This window comes from Chaetodon auriga, chromosome 18 (assembly GCF_051107435.1).
Source record: "Chaetodon auriga isolate fChaAug3 chromosome 18, fChaAug3.hap1, whole genome shotgun sequence".
In the NCBI taxonomy this organism is placed as follows: domain Eukaryota; kingdom Metazoa; phylum Chordata; class Actinopteri; order Chaetodontiformes; family Chaetodontidae; genus Chaetodon; species Chaetodon auriga.
The window spans coordinates 7,120,828-7,138,204 of record NC_135091.1 but is presented as its reverse complement, the minus strand read 5'-3'; the positions used below and the strand labels follow the sequence as shown (position 1 = coordinate 7,138,204).

The 17,377-nt window shown below is 44.7% G+C and overlaps 1 protein-coding gene across 1 annotated transcript; it reads right to left on the bottom strand.

Moving 5' to 3' along the window:
* Positions 1-9,629: 9,629 nt before the first annotated feature.
* dusp10 (dual specificity phosphatase 10) lies at positions 9,630-16,942 on the bottom strand. The gene is made up of 4 exons (XM_076756304.1): positions 16,736-16,942; positions 14,788-15,614; positions 10,627-10,995; positions 9,630-10,199 (listed from the first exon to the last, which is right to left on the bottom strand). Exons 2-4 carry the CDS (start codon positions 15,566-15,568, stop codon positions 9,934-9,936), a joined length of 1,416 nt encoding a protein of 471 aa, XP_076612419.1. The 5' UTR covers positions 15,569-15,614; positions 16,736-16,942; the 3' UTR covers positions 9,630-9,933.
* Between the last annotated feature and the right edge of the window lie 435 nt (positions 16,943-17,377).

The window sequence follows — 17,377 nt, the reverse complement described above, 5'->3', positions numbered from 1 at the left end:
ATTAGTTATGAGGGAAAGTTCTCAGTTCTCTTATTAATGCACACATAACTGTATTATTTTAGCGTTGCTGCGGCAGTGTGGGGCAAGACAGCTGCCGAACTTTATCTGTCATTGTGCCCATTGTCACTGAAGTGATGGGAGTTATTAATACTCCCAACCACCAGAGGGCAGCAATGACTAGTGTTCCTACTTGGAACATATCTTATGTTGCTTTGGTTAGACTGTAGGATTTGGTAGAAGAAAACCCACACGATGCTGCATGCACATGTTAACTTCGAGACAGAACTTAAATAATTATATTTAATGAACCCAACTTTCTTCAGTTCATATTAGAAACATTTCAGTCACTTATCAAAAGCAAACACGCAATCTGTGCTATGTTGCGCCACCGTGAGGTCGGCTCCAGCATATCGTCTGCTATCCTCTGCTGTTGAGAAACGGGGCCGTTTAAATTTAGGTAATTGTAATTGCATCAGTTAACATGAAAAAGCAATAAGTTGCATGTGTAGTTACTGCCAAGAAGTAGTGGAGTCACAGTATCGCTGACACGCTGTGCTAATCGATACACAAGCAGAAGTAAAAATGCCAATCTGTGTTTGTAGAGTTATGGGGTCTAACAGTGTCCTGACCAACAACTTCAGTGGACGTTCACCAACTCAGCGCTGACATCGTCTCACTGCAGTGAACACAGACGAGCGTAAAGGATGTGAATCTGGAAAATGTGATGTACTGCTACGTGTCTTTTAACACTCCGCAGGTGTAAAATAACAAAGTTCACGCATATTTGTGAATGCTAGGAAGTTTTAGGAAACTCCAAACTCAGAGCTCTTAATTTATGAATTGTCCTGAGACTCAATCATCCATCAAAATTCAGCATTACAGCAGTGTGTGGCTTTGACTGCTCGTGTGAGCCCTTCGCAGATAAGTGCTCCAGTAAAATGGGGTCTAAATTATTGTTTGGGTTTGCCAGGCCCCCCACGGTGCAATATAATAGGTGGGTTGAATGTGTCATGTAGACTGTGGTGGGGGGTTTCCCAGGGTAAAAAGTAGATGGAAAGATGAGGAGGAAGGAGGGGGGTAAGGAAAGAGGAGGGCGGCCCAGCAGAAGCAGACGGCTTTCATGATACCTACAGACAGTGAAGGTTCAAGCTTCCACTGGCTCCTTTTTAGATAAGCAGTGGCAAAACAGGAAGCTGCCTGGAGCTTTTAATGAGGACAAAAACCTCAGTATGGTCAGATGAAAAGTGTGAATTTAGAGCTTGATTTTCTTGGTTTGAGTTGTTCATTTTGGTGTCATAAAATGGACATAAAGACTGACATGATCTTGCAAAAATACCTTCAAATTACTTCTAATATTTCAAAATAACAGTTTTTGTTATCAAAGAATTTGCCTCATTGCCTTCCCCCCAAGGGCTTAAAAATAAATCAGGAAGTCCATGTTGGGTAATACAGGTCTGCTTGAGACACATTTCTTGAAATATCTGGTTTTCTGTGTTCAGTCATGTTCGTGTCTTATTTGTAATTTGGTGAATTGACCCAACTCAAAAAACTTCAAAGATTTCCCCTCAGGCTGCACCAGCCCGAGCCACCAATCTTCATGTGCGATTTGTGGAGATACAGCAAAGCGAGGCCAGCAATTAAAAGAACTTATCTGGAGCAGAAGAAAGGGACGAGTAGCAGTGTGGAAATAAGAGGCAGCTCAGCTGCACACATCACCCAAATTCACTGGCGTGTCTACAGTTTTTGGGACACGCTCTGCTTTGTGCAGCGGCAACTGTGATATTGTCGATGCTTGACAAGCAATATCAATATTTCAAAAACCAACAGAACTTTTCGTCTTAGAGCTTGTTTTGCCAAAAAGAAAAAAGAAGAAATGTGCTGCAGCAGGGCTGTAGCTACCACTAGGATTCATGGTCTCTGTACAATTAAATACACTCAATATGACTGCCATGCCAGGGTCAGCACACAGCTCAGAGACACGAATCCGTATGAAACAAAGGTGAGCTGATAGGGCCGCTAGCAGCATGGCTGACCGAGCTAACAAGCTAATGCAGCTACAGTAAGCGGCAGTTAGCGGTTACTTTAGCAACAAAAGCTGTCTGTCAATCAGGAAACTGGGAAAATCACTGAGAGTTGAGGCAGAGTGGAGATGGAAAACCTGACAACATTTACCCATTAAAATATGATCCAGATCAGAGTCAGAGCCCCCATCAATCAGCTCGGTCTGACAGTGGGCTCTAAGTCAATTAAACAAAGCATCTGTCTTGCATTATGTTGCAATTACATATGTGCTTTTAGTCAACATGCCGTGCTGTAATATAGTCCATACATGTACAGGACAGAAAAAGAAATACGTGACACAAGCCCATTAGGTCAGTAGGCTGACAGAAATATCCCTCATCATGAGCTGACGGTCACTTGACACCGACATTACTAACTTTACATCAGTCAGATCTGAATGTATTTGGGGTGTAATTGGATTTCAGTGCAGCTGATGTTATGATACAGCTATGCTTATGGGTAAGCTGTTATTTAAGTCAGAGCTTCCTGTATGTTCCCCAGTCAGGATCAGCTGTCTCAGGTGTCCGTGAATACATTATTCCATCACTGTATGTTAATTATGAGAATGAGCCACCACATCCCAAACACTGCCACTGCCTCTCCGCAGACACTGTACGACATATGGCCTGGCGTCACCACACCGAGCCCTGGCCTGTCTCTTGCGCAGTGGTCAGTGTGTGGCTAATATGTAACAAGACGTGACACTTCAAAAGTCCAGCATGTGCCACAAGCGATAACAAACCGCCACTACAGTGCGTCACTCTCTCACTGCGTGTGTGTGTGTGGACTCAGCAGCTCCGGATGACAGCGTTTTGGTTTTTTTTTTTTGGTTTTTTTTTATCTCGCCTCCACACAGAGCCGGCGTTGACGTTTGATATCGTTTTGATCTTGCAGAATGAGATGTTTCTGCGTTTGTGTCCTCTCTCCGAGCTGCTTGTCCTTCCCTGTCCTCGTCTGCTTATTTGCGGAGACATCACCATGGCGCCCGTGTCATGCCTGGAGACCTCCTGTAGTCTCCTCGGTGCGCTGTGTGAAATGGGCCATGACCTCTTCTGCTCTCCCTTTCTGTCTGTCTCCCTCCATCCCTCGCTGCTCTGTTTGTCCCTCTGTCCTACACTCCTCTCTCGCTCTCTCTCCCTCTCTCTCTCTCCCCGGCTGTGATGCGGGAGGATAATTCATACTCAACAACGAAGCGCTGACTGCAGAGAATCACAGGCCAGAACTCATTTACAGCAAGAATACATTACAGCGAGTGGGACAGTAGACACAGCTCATCCTGACTAATCTACATCACAGTGAATATATAGTATGATGTGTGGCCAAATGTATGTGGACACCCAAGCATAACTGACTGTTTAACATTATATAACAGCTTGTACTCTTCTTTGAAGGCTGTCCATGAGATTTTGGCTGCAGGAATGTGTTCACATTCAGACACAAGAGCATTAATGAGGCTGAACACTGATGTTGGGTGTTAAGACCTGAGCACAGGCTGGTTCATCCCAGAGGTGCTGGATGGAGGTGAGGTCAGGGCCCTGTGCAGGCTGGTCCAAGTCCCCTCACACACTCAGAACCATTTTTTTCTGAACAAGGCTTTGTGCTCGGGAACACTGACATGTACGTTGTACGTTCCTGGCGGTCTGGTGCTCTTGAGCTGCCTAAACAATGCAACAGCAATGGAGATGAAGAGGCAAGCATTATGGTGAACATCTCTCTGGTGTAGTATGAGTATAGGCTCTTAAACTGCACTCTGATTGGTGCGTGATGCTTGTTGTGTTGTCTTTTTTCGTGTGTGGGGGCGGTCGGGTCAGTGATCTCTACGTCCCTTCTGAAAACATACTTTTTTCTGAGAGCTTTTGCTGATTTTACTTGAGTTTTAGTTTTTTTTTTTATCCTTGTCTGTTTTCTTATGAAACCTGATAATTTTATGAGCTGATTTAGATTTTTTGGTACACAAAAGCAAACGTGTATCCACATAGTCTCCAAGTTACCCTGACTCAGGTGTACACTAGAAAGAAACATTCTCCAGCCAGCGGAGACTCCAGGTTTCACACTGATCACACCTGGTATTCTAGAGCAGTGATTCCCAACTTTCTCAGCTTGTGACCCCTTGAAATGAAGACCTGTCAACTTGTAGACACAAGTTATGGCTTGAGTGTGGACATTCGTTGAAAACAGTTGAGTCGAGGATTGAGTTTTCCCTCCCAGATTGTTTGATGAGAAAGAAAACAAAAGGAAAGAAGTAAAACAAAAATATAATTTTGTGGAACAGAAACATTTTTTCCTTCTTATCCCTTTCATCGTTTTTCTTTGGACTCTTTTGGTGGTCCAGAAGCCGGGTTTGGGAGCCACAGCCATAGACAATACACTGAAAGTAAAAATTATTGTATCACATAATGAAATGATCAGCAGATTCAGAAGACATACTCTCACATGTGTGTAAAAACATTATTTTTTTTAAGAATAAATATCTATAAAACGACCATAGAAACCATAGACGTCAGCAGGACTCACTCTGCGTTGCTTCATACTCTTCTTTGTTGTTCTCCCATTTTCCTCTCATTGACCTAAATTGAAATCATCCTTTGGCATATTTTGTGATGGAGCTTGCTTAATATGAGAGGCATTATCTTATGCATGAGTTGTAAGTGCAAAGTGCCTCTGCAGTGGCATTTAGTGAAGCCTTGGTGGGATGACGTGCGAGTGCATCTTCCTGTGACAAAGGGAGCAGCTTTGATGGTAACCAGTGCAGCAGCCCTCAGGCTCAGAGATCCTCTCTGCTTTATTTCACAGCCTCCTCTGACTGGGAAGTATGCGCACACTTCATTATGTGTATGTGTGTGCACCTGTTTATATGTGTGTGTGTGGAAAAGGTAGGTCCTCCTCCTCTCGCCTCCTGCTTTGCCTAATACGTCCATGCAGGGCTCGCTGGAGAGCGGCGTGCAGCAGCACAAAGATCAGGGCTATTCTGGTGCTGCCAGCCTGCCCAGTGCTGATAGGAAAGGATTAATGAGGCGGGGCACTCATCACTTGTAATTAGAAACAACGCTAAAAACTATTTTTGTACTTGTTCCTATGGAGAGATCTTGACCCTCAGGCCAGCCCCCACACACCCCTCTGCTGCTGGCCATGAGGCGGTAGACGCCTGCGAAGTTGGAGTAAATATAGGCCCATAACTCCTGCAGCTATGTGACACATGGTTCAATGGAGGGGAGTGCAGATAATTCACAACTCTGGCTGTGGACTCCACTGGATGCTCAAATGTCAAGAGGCTGAGAGAGGCTGTCTCTTAAAATGCACACTGGAAGGCTTGTTTTGTTGTTATTGATCCCAATAATTAGAGAGCGGCAGAGCTTCTGTTGTTTCCTGGCTTTGATTGTATTATGAGGCTTTGGTCACTGGAAATTTTCCTTTATCCCTCAATCTGTTGTTTTCCTTTTAATATCAGCATGGTTTCATGTGCCAAACGTGCTTGTTGTAGCTTCTCAAATGCTGCTTTTCTCTGTTTTATATGACTGTAAATTCAACATCTTTGGCTTATGACTGTTGGTTGATGTTATTTTTGACTCTGGAAAGTCATGACTTCTTCTTCTTCATGACAATAATTTAAACCTGCTATCGTTTATTTGTTTATTGATGACAGCTCGGGAGCTGTTTGTTTTTGTTGCTTCGTTGCAAATCCAGGAGCAACATTGTCATTCATTTAGTCATTTTTTTGGCCACCTGATGAATGTAAATCCAATATACACTCTCATTTTAGCTTTATTTTGGTCTCCACCAACTTCTTAGGGAAATATCTGGCTCTTTAGCAGCTAAACACTCAACTATGTTCACCAGCTGGTCTGTAACTGTGTCTACCCACAGTTGGTTACTAAAAACGACCAGTGTAACATATAAACCTATTGATTAAAGCAGCTTTAAACACTTGAATAGGGCATGAAACATCTGAAAACGAGTTCCTCCACGTAGGAAGAAAATAAACCTCCAGGACGCCAAACCAAACTTGAAGCCTCCCTGTTTATTTCAAAGCTCACAAGTAGGGATTACAAAATTACAGTGCTTCAATTGCAACAGTTCAAGGAGTAGTAGGAGAAGAGTAGGAGAGATGACAGACCAGTTGAGGAATTTTGAGCAAGTCATGCAAAAAGGTGTGGGAGAAGGCCTCCGTTATAATAGCACCCTTTGTGGAAAAAATAAATCCATCTGTCCGTAGGTCAGTGCAAAAATAGTAATGAATATATGCATACAAAGAAAATAGATATATATTTATATACTGTATATACTTGACCGTTGACTACAGACACAAAGACACAGAGACTTGTAGAGCGAAGCCCATTTCCGCCGGAGCCTCTGAGCCCAAAGCAGACTCTTAAACAAGTCTAGTCGTAAAGAGTGCACATCAAATATGACAGCTTGATATTGTTCTAATACAGAACCGTGTTTCCAAATAAAAGGGAACAGATACCCAGATGCCTCTTGGAGCTGTCAATCAGGCTATGACCTCTACAGAAAGAGCAGTGTGGGAAAAGACAGACAGCACCATAATGACTGCGAGTGTCCCTCACAGACCAGGAGCACACAGCATGCTTCGTTTTCCAACCAGAGAGTAATGTACAGTATGACGGTTACATTGTTCAGTCAGATAGATCATTACATACAAAAAGCCATGTGCCGCTGCGGTTTCAGGAACCAGCAGATGGGACGAGAAGGTACATTATTGTTATATAACATTGGCTCAGATGATAAGCACTCTTTTTTTTTCTTTTTTTTTGCAAATCACTCTATAAATGCACAAGCTACAAACAGGTGGTAAATTGTTATTATATAACTTTTATCATATTCGGATATACTGTGGAGCACCAGTCGACACCAATGACAACAGCAACAAAAATACAAGTGAGGGCACGTCGCCACACAAACGTGTTTCTTTTTTTAAACTTCTTTGTCGATAAGTCAGACGTAGAAAACTGGCTTCAGTCTGAGGCTGCAAACTGTTATTCATGCTCGAAAAGGACCTCACAGAACACTTTTCATGACCGTTGGGTAGAGACGCAACCTGGTACAGTTTCATTTGCATAGCATGAATTTTCACATGAGGGATTCTTGAAGCTTATTGTTGTGAATGTTGGTGTTGTAAAGCCTTAAAGAGTGCACTGTGTATTCACTATGCTCTGAAAACTCATTCATTCTCCTTCATCTGGCTGACAGAGACACATGTGATCATTCTCCCAACTCCTGGGTTCAGATGAACTTTTGAAGATGTAATGGTTCACAGAGGCTGTGTTGCAAAATAAGCATTGGTTTTTGGTGCTTTGACAGTGATACTGTTAGCCCTGTGCTTTATTTTATGCCTTTATTTTCATGCACACAGTGGAGAGCTGAAGACAAACCAGATGAACAGAAAAACACAACAGAAACCGTAATTTGTGAGGAAGCTGCTTCCATCCAGCTTGGTAGGAACTACAAAATACTGGCTGAAGACCTTGTACTCCTTGTTTTTTTGTTTTTGTTTTTATTTTTTTGGTCTGAATTTTGTGTTTAAGCTTCAGTTGAAGGACCACGTGCTCTTTTATGTGTTGACAGCCCTTGGGTTTATCAAATCAAAACCAATCAGGTCGAAGATGTGCAGTTGTGTGATGTGTTTGAGGCTAAAACAGCTATTTTTCTCAGTTTGGAAAGGAAAATTAATATTGGGACATTCAAGGCTTTCAGACAACACTGATCTCTAAAATTGAGTTTAAATGCTCTCTCTACATATCACTGTGCATACAGTCACTTCAACAAGACACGGTCTTTATCCTGTGTGCTACACAGGTGGTTGAAAAGGTGCGTGAAGTACGCCTAAAAAACACATGCATCCCACCTGGGTACTAAGAAGGTTCCCTTTTTATAACTTCCAATACAAATGTCAACAGTCGAGACAGTAAAGTGTGTAAAAACTGACAAGGCTGAAACACAAAATTTATATTCTGTTTGACAACAGTGGAAAAATCTGCAGTCTGCAGCGCTGCTTCTTCATGCTTTTAGCAACACCAAACTAAAGGCATGAAGCAGAAGCACTAACAAGTTGAGCATTTGTTTAGCCTTTCTCTCCATTTCTATCTACATGTAGCTGTTGTAATCAGAGGTGAGTATATTCAGATGCAACAGGATGAGGGTAAACTTTGTGTGTGTGCATATACTCATTACGACACTATTATTTAGTGAGGAGCTGATTTACAATTCACGGTGGGGTTCAGATTCTCCTTCAAATGCCACCAAGAGATCAGAGTTACATAAGGAGCATCTTCACCTCGAGGCTTTTTAGCATCTTTGAATGCAAATTTTCTGAAATTCTGCATATGACTCGGCAACAGCAGAAGTAATCTTTGAAAAGTTAAAACCGTGCGTTACACAAAGACCAAGAGGAGCTTTTGTCTGGGAGTTAAAGTTCGACCTCGCTCTGCAGTCGTCTGCACGTGACGGCGTACCACGCGCAGGCCCAGTGGTGACACATGGATTAAGGCATCGATAGAGGCACTAGAACAGCACGTGACAGCAGCGCTTGCCTATGCAAGGCAGAAGAGCTCACTTAACTGTAGCTTAGCGTCAGCGACAGGGAGTGGCAAAAGATTAGACAAGGGTCACACTGCTCTACTGTACCGCCACCGTCACACTGCACCCACGGGAGGAAGTGACTGAAGTCTGTACCTCGACTCTGCTACCTAACAATGGACTAAATCGTAGCTCAAAATTTAGAGCACTGACACACACACACGTAGCTACATAGGGACACAGTTGAGTGCATTACAACAGATCTGGCTCGTGGATGAATGGGAGCAAAACGAACAGAGGAGAAAACAGGCAGGCAGTGAACTTCCTCCATTCTGTTACATTAAACATTACCAGTAGCCCTGTTTTACAATATTCACTGATTATTTCAGCATGTTCTTTCCTCTGCCAGCAGCCGTGCATAAAAAAAGCTCTTATGGCTGTCTGGTAGTATATATATTGCTAAAATATATGCATATGTGGATGCAGGAATGGCAAAACGAAGAAGCAAAACACACAAACTATGAATCTGTGATGACTGACATAAACCCATAAGCTGCACTCAAAAAGTAAAACCCCATTTTTTTCTGTCTTTTACACATCTGCACCAAATATTACAGCATAACCGTGTGCACCATAAAACATACAGAACTGAACAACAGTAATTACGCTAACATCAAAATGGCATTTCAGCAAAGAGCTGGAAATGTTTCGTCATCATTACCGATATATACACATAAGATCAAGGTCTCAGTTGCATTCCGCTCTGAAATTATTGCACAGTAAGCCGCTGTGGGCTCGTCATGGTCACCCCCATAAACCCCTGTATAAAAATAGAACAACAACATTAACACACCAAACAAGTCTTCATCTTTTTTTCTTTCTTTTTTTTATTTTTGACAGGCACTGCCGTGGCCAACCCCGCCTGAGTCTGCAAACATAAACTGTGTGCCACAGTGTGAGCTTTAAGAGTTCCTCCTCTCACTAATTGCCCCTAAGCACATAGAGTATCTTTTCCAAACCGATTTTCTTTCCCCTCATGTTTGCTCCTCTGCGGTCACAAATGGAAAGCTTCCCACTGACCGCCTCCCCTCTCTGTCTCTCTAACTCATCTTCTCCCCCGGGACTTCGGCCAGGTCCAAACAGTAGGGATTTTTGGCATTTCTCGTCACCGCTGACCCAGAGCTTTGGGACTCCAGAGAGTCCAAGATGAGCGTGAGGAGATTCAAGAAGAATACAGCGGCTTTCACACTCCAAACCAGCTCCTGGAGCAGCCGTTCTCTCTCGACAGACAGTGAGAGTGAGTACGAGTGTGAACGTCGAGTTCGTTTAAGCGTTCGTTTAGACGACGGTTTCCACACCAATCAGCTTTGGTGTCAGGATTCGTGGCGTTATTCCATTGTTGAGGTCCTCCTCGAACTCCAGCAGCTGGCCCATGAAGTTGAGGTTCGGGGAGATGATGGGCCTCCTGGTTTTGACAAACTTGTAGGCGTCCGTCATGGTCATCCAGGTGTGCTTCATCAGGTAGGCGATCACGATGGTGGCTGATCGAGAAACGCCTGCCTGGCAGTGGATCAGAAGGCCCATACCTGCTTGATGTGCTTCCTCTGCAGAGAGGAACATGGAAACAATCAGAACACAAGATAGTGAATGCTTTGTTCTCGCAGGGGGAAGTTCAGCCATCACATGACCTTACTGAGTGAATCACTAATTAACCTGATGTGTCTTCACCTCTGGCTTCGTATTACCTTCAGAAAAAATATCCACACGTCATCCAACACATAATACGTAAAGCTAAGACTAAACGAAAGCTAAAACTAGGTGCTAAAAATGTTCTCCACACATCAACTGAGCCACTTAAATATGTCTCAAAAAGCAGCGTTGATCAACGCAACCTCATCGCAGTCAAAAACTTTTAAGAATGAAATCAACTGTAATCAAAGGACTTGAGAATGATTCTAAAAACAATCAACATGTGGTTCGGGAGCTGCTGTGTTAGGTGGCACTCTGTTAACTAAATGAAAGTTTTCATACCGATGAATTCAAACGCCTCCTCGAAGTACTGCCGCAGGTTCTGCTTGTTGCTGTCTGTGGCGGGGAGGCGCTTGTAGATGAAGAGGCCCGTGTCGTAGTGGTAGAGCGGCAGGTGGGTGGTCACATTTAGGATGTAGCCAATGTTGAAGCGCTGCAGCAGGTTGATGTCCTGAGCGTCGTGCTCGTTCCCCAGATAGAGGAAGGGCAGGATTGGTGTCAGCTCTGCGTTCTCTATGTCCGGGGTGGAGGGCAGGGAGTGAGGTAGCGCCCCCGTCAGGCCAGCAGCAGCACCGGGTTCCAAGCCTTCGTGGAGGTGCAGCGAGTGCTCGCACAGGTTCTCGTGGGTCTGTCTGAAGGTGCTAAGGCCTCCTGCGAACACGGGAAGAAAGATTGTGACATGAGCTCAAAGTAAATACCAGCGCTGCCTTTTGTGTTTGGATAACAGGACTAGCAGGAAAACTGTCAAATGGCATTGTCTTATTTCTTTTACTTTCATTTTCCCCCTTCATAATTGCAAACTGGACCTTGTTGGTCTCCTTGGACCGAGCATGAAGCGAACACTGCTGGGGTTAAGGGTTCAATTCCCACTGGAGTCCCCCCATGCTAAAAATACATACTTCTGTCCGCCACATGGCACATGTTACGACTGAGCGGGACAAGTATGCTTTGCATACAAGTCCAATAAAAGCAACGACAGCTCGCTTTTAAGAGCTAAAACATGACATAAATCTCTCAATCGCTCCCAGACTACAAAGTTACATTTGGTTGTAATTTGAATGTCTACATTTGGATATTAAATCAATACAAAGTGATTGGCAGCATTTCCATTTGAAACAACTGACACTGAACTCCATTTTCAGAGGGAGAGTAACGGCCAAAATAGCTACCAAGACAGTTTCCACTGGCTGAGCAGCAGGAGAAACCCCCCTCGTTAATCTGCAGGTAAGCTGATGTACTAAATGTTTGATAAACTTCTCACTGGACATCTGCACTTCTCCAAATACTGGTTTGCACCTGTTGCCAGTGATGCCATCAGCCAAAGTTTCCCTTCAGCACAAGAGTTGTGGGGAGGGGGGTGGAAAGTGTCTCACACACACACACACACACACACACACACAGTATCAGTTCATGTATTGTTCACATTGCAGGAGCTGACATCATGCCATGTGAGGTCATTGCACAGCTCCCCCTTGGAGACCGGGCAGGTGGGGATCTCCTGTCAACTGGCAGGACGGTGTTTTCACCATAAAAAGGCCCGAGTGAAGACATTAACTGCACACTGTGGCACAGCCATAACTGTCATGATAGTAATTACACTATAGTGATCATAAGAAAGGGAAGTCTTTACAGGCCTTCTGACGCGAATGTCAACAAGACGTTCGGGGGAATTTCCACTGTTATTGATACTGTTCTTACATTTCCAAAGATTCTGAGCTCATGAGACCAGACTGTAGTAGTGAAGGATGTTTTACCCTCATGCTGTCTTCTCTATTTTCAACACATATTCACCTTTGCCACAGTTTAAGTTACAAAATCAGAATTTCTGACAACCATTTTGCCAGACTTCTTCCTTTGAATGACTAATTAAAAATCTTAAATTTAAAGCAGCATTAATTGATTTTCTTTGGGCACTTGCAGGAAGCAGAACAAGCTAAACGCATGTTAAAAAGGTGCCTTTACAGCGGGCCCGCAGTAATATTAGCATTGGTTTGTAGTTGTGTTTCGGGACAGCTGAGTCCAGTATTCGCTCTCCCTCTTGCTCTGTTTTGGTCTTCACCAACTCCTGGGGGAATGAGGGAATTCTGAGCAAGAAAAGGACTCTGACCAGCCAAGATGAAAGCCTAAACGAACTACTTCCATCGCATGGACGTGGTTTACGTATGAAAAGTCTCACACAGAGCAGAAAACTGTACTTTGCAAAACATGGCACAGAGCGATCCCCAGGACAGGCTGAAACACCTCTTTTACCACCTACACAGGAGTCTATGGATGAGAGCCACAAAAGTAATTGACACTTAAGTAAGATAATCATATTTTATATCTTGTTACATGCTTAATTGAAAATGTGCACAAAGATTCTAAATAAGAGGAAAATAATTAAATATGGAAGGAAGAAAGGAAGAAATATGACTTTCCATTGGGTCATATACAAACTATCATAGTTATATGAACTATTTATTCATTGAGTTCACAGAAAATGTGCTATGTCATGATATGTAACGTCCCATTATGCGGATATGAAATGACCTGTATGGGGATATGAGATTTCGGTCATATCGCCCACCCTCCCCACTTGCTAATCGCTAACTTTGACACTTGTTTTGTGCTGAGCAGGGAGTGTACAGCATGTTTATCACAGGAAGTGAGGTTGATGAGAGCAGCGAGACTGAACCAAAACAATACATAAAACCAGTTTGTAGATCAATATTTGGAGGCCAGCATCTAGCATCAACAAACAGTAAAGTGGCTAAGCTAGCGACGCAGTGAGCTGTGAAATCCGCTTCCTCTTTCGGCTCAAACTGAAGCACACTCTCTCTTTTCAGGTCGAAGTCAGCTGATAAACAACACTTTTCATGGTAAACTGAGAACAGCAGAACCTCCACGAGCAGCACATCGCTGTGAGATCAGATCTGTGGAGTGTGACCGTCTGTCATTACCTCGAAACTAAACTCGCAGAGGAGAACATGAAAACTGTGTCTATCACTTTCATAAGCCACAGGCTCAGTTCCTGCTTAGAAACTACCGTTTCTGCCTCGCAAGGCCTCTCACACCACAGACCTGCACTTTTCAGCGCTTACCCTAAACCTTCTGACACCACTGACATGTTGTGTACGGCAATTACTGACGGATTAAATGTAACCTATCAGCGCTCTGAGCTGCAGCTGGGCAGGGACGCAAGATTTTGTGTTTCCAGCGGAGCCGAGAATCACATAACAACAACTGTATTACGATAAATCGTGACTAAGATATTTTGGTAACTGAGCAAATAAGAGTAAATTATTCAGCAGCATCCACATAAGCATGTTCCAAATATGTCACTATTACTACTGTTAGCAGTAATCACAATCCCCTGCTCACTTCAGATGTTAGTAACATCTCATTTATTTTACGGAAGAGATGAATTAATCACCACTACATTTAGAAAGAAATAAAAGTGTATGACAAGTGTTAATTATAAATGCTGCAGTATCTGCTTGTCAACCGTTAAATCGCACATCCAAAGTTATTTATTATATAGGGAATAAAGGCTACAATCATGCATGTACTGTAAATGGGGACACATGGGAGATACCGGCCATTCCTCATATGAAAAAGGACTTAATGCAGGTAAAAAGTGAGGTTGAGCCTTTTCGATGCCCTCGTGGCGAGGATGTCTTGCATTTTGTAAAAATTAAACCGGGGGAATAAAGAACAAGACAGCCTGCCTGTTCCTCCCACTGAGGCGAGCTTCAGACAGGCACCGAGGCAGGATGAGAGACTGGAGAGGAGCCTCGTCCATCAAAGTACACAAGAGGACGAGGAGACGAGATCAAGGTGCTGTGATCTTACGGCTAGACGGCGACTCAGAGGCATTCAGGAAGCACTCGCAGCCCAGCCCCCAACGCGACACGCTTCTCCAGCTTCAAACACACACACAGACCAAAGATAGAAAACATGGCAGCGTCCCAGGGACCGCTATCTCAATAGGCTGCCTTATTTACTAACAGCTGCTTCTCACTCCCTGCAAAACCCTTCACATGTGCCATATAGAAAGCTGGTGAGGAGTGTGTGCATATGTTGACAGAGTGCGCGTGGGCTTGATTATACATGCAAAACTTGTTGTATATTGTATTTTAAGTGCTGGCAGAGCGATACAACATGTTTACAGGCTGACCAGAACAATAAAGGACAAAGTTTAACAGGCTTTACACACACACACACACACACACACACACACACGCTACGTATTGTTACACGACCACACTAGTTTTATATCAGTTTATATTGCCACTAAGCTTCTACTGCTGCTGAATGAGACATTGCTTTCAGATGTCTGGTCTGATTTGCTCCCTCAAGATTCAAACTAAAGCCCATGAAATTGTGGTTTCTATCCTCCTTTTTTGTACAGGAAAGCCTTACTTCCTTCTTCCCCAAACCTTGACAAACCCACTTAGATGTTACCTTTGAGGATGATGGGGTCCTTGCCCTCCCTCCTCAGTGACTCCAGGACCACATGCAGTGGCTGGGAGAACGTCAGCCTGTTGGGGTCCGTGGTGCTCTCATCGTAAACCACAATCTCTTTGGAGAAGATGCCCTTGTAAGAGTCCTTGCCCTCGCGGCAGGAGATGAGGTCCAGCACAGTGATCTTGCCCTGCTGCAGCCGCCGCCGGCTGATCTTGTCGGAGCAGTTGATGTGCACGGCCCCCCGGATGTGGCTCTTGTTGTACTCCATGAAGGGCCGACAGTCGATGATGACCGGCACAGGACCCACAGGGTGTCCCATGGGGCAGCAGGTCATCCGTTTGGCCAGCTCATTGGGGTGGATGACCCTCACGGCTGACGGCTTCGGGGTGCCCGGAGTGAGACTGGGGGCACTTAATGCTTCATGGTTGCTGACCATAGGGGTGGGGGGCCCGGCATAGCTGAGGTTGGGGCTGCTGGCGCTCACCTGGCTGTGGCTGAGGCTCTGGCTGTCCTTCTCATAGGTAGTCACAGAGCAGCAGCTGGCACTGCTGCATCCACACGACAACGAGCGCGTGGAGCCCTTGGATGAGGGCATATACGTTACAAGATTGGCCGTCGCCCGTATCTTCACCACGGTGGTGCTGATGACTGTCTTGCTGCTGCTGGTGGTGGCGATAGAGTCCAGGTAGCTGGTGTCCAGGCGCAGTTGGAGTTCCTGAGGTCGGATCGGCCTTGGCAGCGCCACCACAATTCTGTCGTCAAGGGGAGATGGAGGCATGGGGAGGCCGAGGGCTGGACGTTTACGGAGAAGTCAACAAGCCGCTCTGTGGGGACAGAGACAAGCAGAAACATGAGGCGAGGAGGAAAGTCTTTGCAAAAACCACTTTGGTTCAGTGACTCCTGCATCCACCGATTCAGTTCAAGCCTGTGAATGAACGAGCAGAGAGGAGCACCAGGGCCGACCTCGCGTCTGTTTGATCAACATGCAAACTAGAAAACGGCTGCTGAGGCCAAATATTAGTAGTGTCAACACCTGCAGGGCTACACCCAACTTGGTGGGAAAATTTAGGCGTGACAGACTGGCCCCTAATTATAAACACTGAAATCATCACAGAGGCTGGTGTAACTGAATCACTTTGTAATTAATATGAATCATCCTCCAGATACTGTACGTGTGTGTGTGTGTGTGTGTGTGTGTGTCAGTGTGTGTGTCTGTTGTTGAATTTTTCATCCCAACTGTGGTCTGTCTGATCCAAAGCTTTTATAACAAGAGAGGAAAAAAGAGAAAAAGATGAAATACTGCATCAACGCTACGCCGCAGTTCGTCTCTCCCCCAAATGGAAAGTCGGGGTACAAAAAAAAAAAAGAAGAAAAGAAAAAAAAGAGGGGTGGCAATTCCTTTTGATCGCCAGCCTGAACATTTTAAAAGCATGTCATCCTGGCATATTATGTAAAGACACCCGCCGAGCACTGCCTGTCCCGGCCATCGCCATCCTTTCAGCACGGTGCAGCTTCAGCAATAAGCACAAATCATTCATGGCCAAATTCATTGAAGAAACCGGCATGAGAACGTGCCGAGAATGTGATATGACCCCCAGGACGAGACGAAGTGATCAGATGAGCCCGACACTGAAGGAAATTCAATTTCACACCGCCGTGCCAAATAATAAAATACAGAGGGAAAATGCGAAGGTTGCATTTGAAAGGTGGGGATTATAACTTTGTCGCAACGGCGGGATTTAATAGAGATAACATCTGTAATAAATCACTTAATTCGTGTCATTTAGAGAATAATGTGGCGATAATAAACCTCTAATCAGCTCAAAATGGTTGCAGCAATTCCTCATTAATTATAGAACCGCGTGAAATCTCTATGACTGTGCATTTCAACAACAACTTGTGCCTTGGACGCTCATTCCCAAACTTGCCTAGTATTTCTGCTTACCGGTGTGTGTCGCGGTTCACGGCTGACGGATTTATTATCTCCGCTCGCTGACAACGTCGCCTCCATTCAGTCCGTCCCAGTGTTGTGGAGCGGCAACATTTTTTAGTACTTTTACCCTGCTCTCACCAGAAATAATATTGAAGGAAGTCTGCCAGCCTACAGAAGTTGCGCAGCCTGATTGACGCGAGCGTGAGCCAATGCGCGACTTCATTAATATTAAATTTGATGCTTTTGTACAGTGAGGTCCGGCCCCGCGGTGGGCGGGATTTGGCCGGGCCGTCGGCCTCTGTGGCTGGCTGTCGCTTGGACTGCCTTCAGTCCCACGTACGAGCGGGGATGATGTCACTGGCAGCCAATCAAAAGTCTCTCCAGGAGGCTCGAGGAAGAAGGCGCGGTGCCTTCACGTGCCGCTCGTAAACTCTTAACGTACAATTCAGGGGAGCCGCGAAAGAGGAGATAAGAGTATAATAGAGCTACTGTGCGCTGCAGCTGCAGAAGAAAGACCAGTAACAGCAAGTTAGACATGTAAATAGTGTGTTCAGTGACGTGTCGGCCAATTATACATAATGTTCAAAGCAACTAGCTTTGGGGGAGCAAGTGTGGAGATCAATTTTCAGAATTTTCAAACCCTTTAGTGTCGAC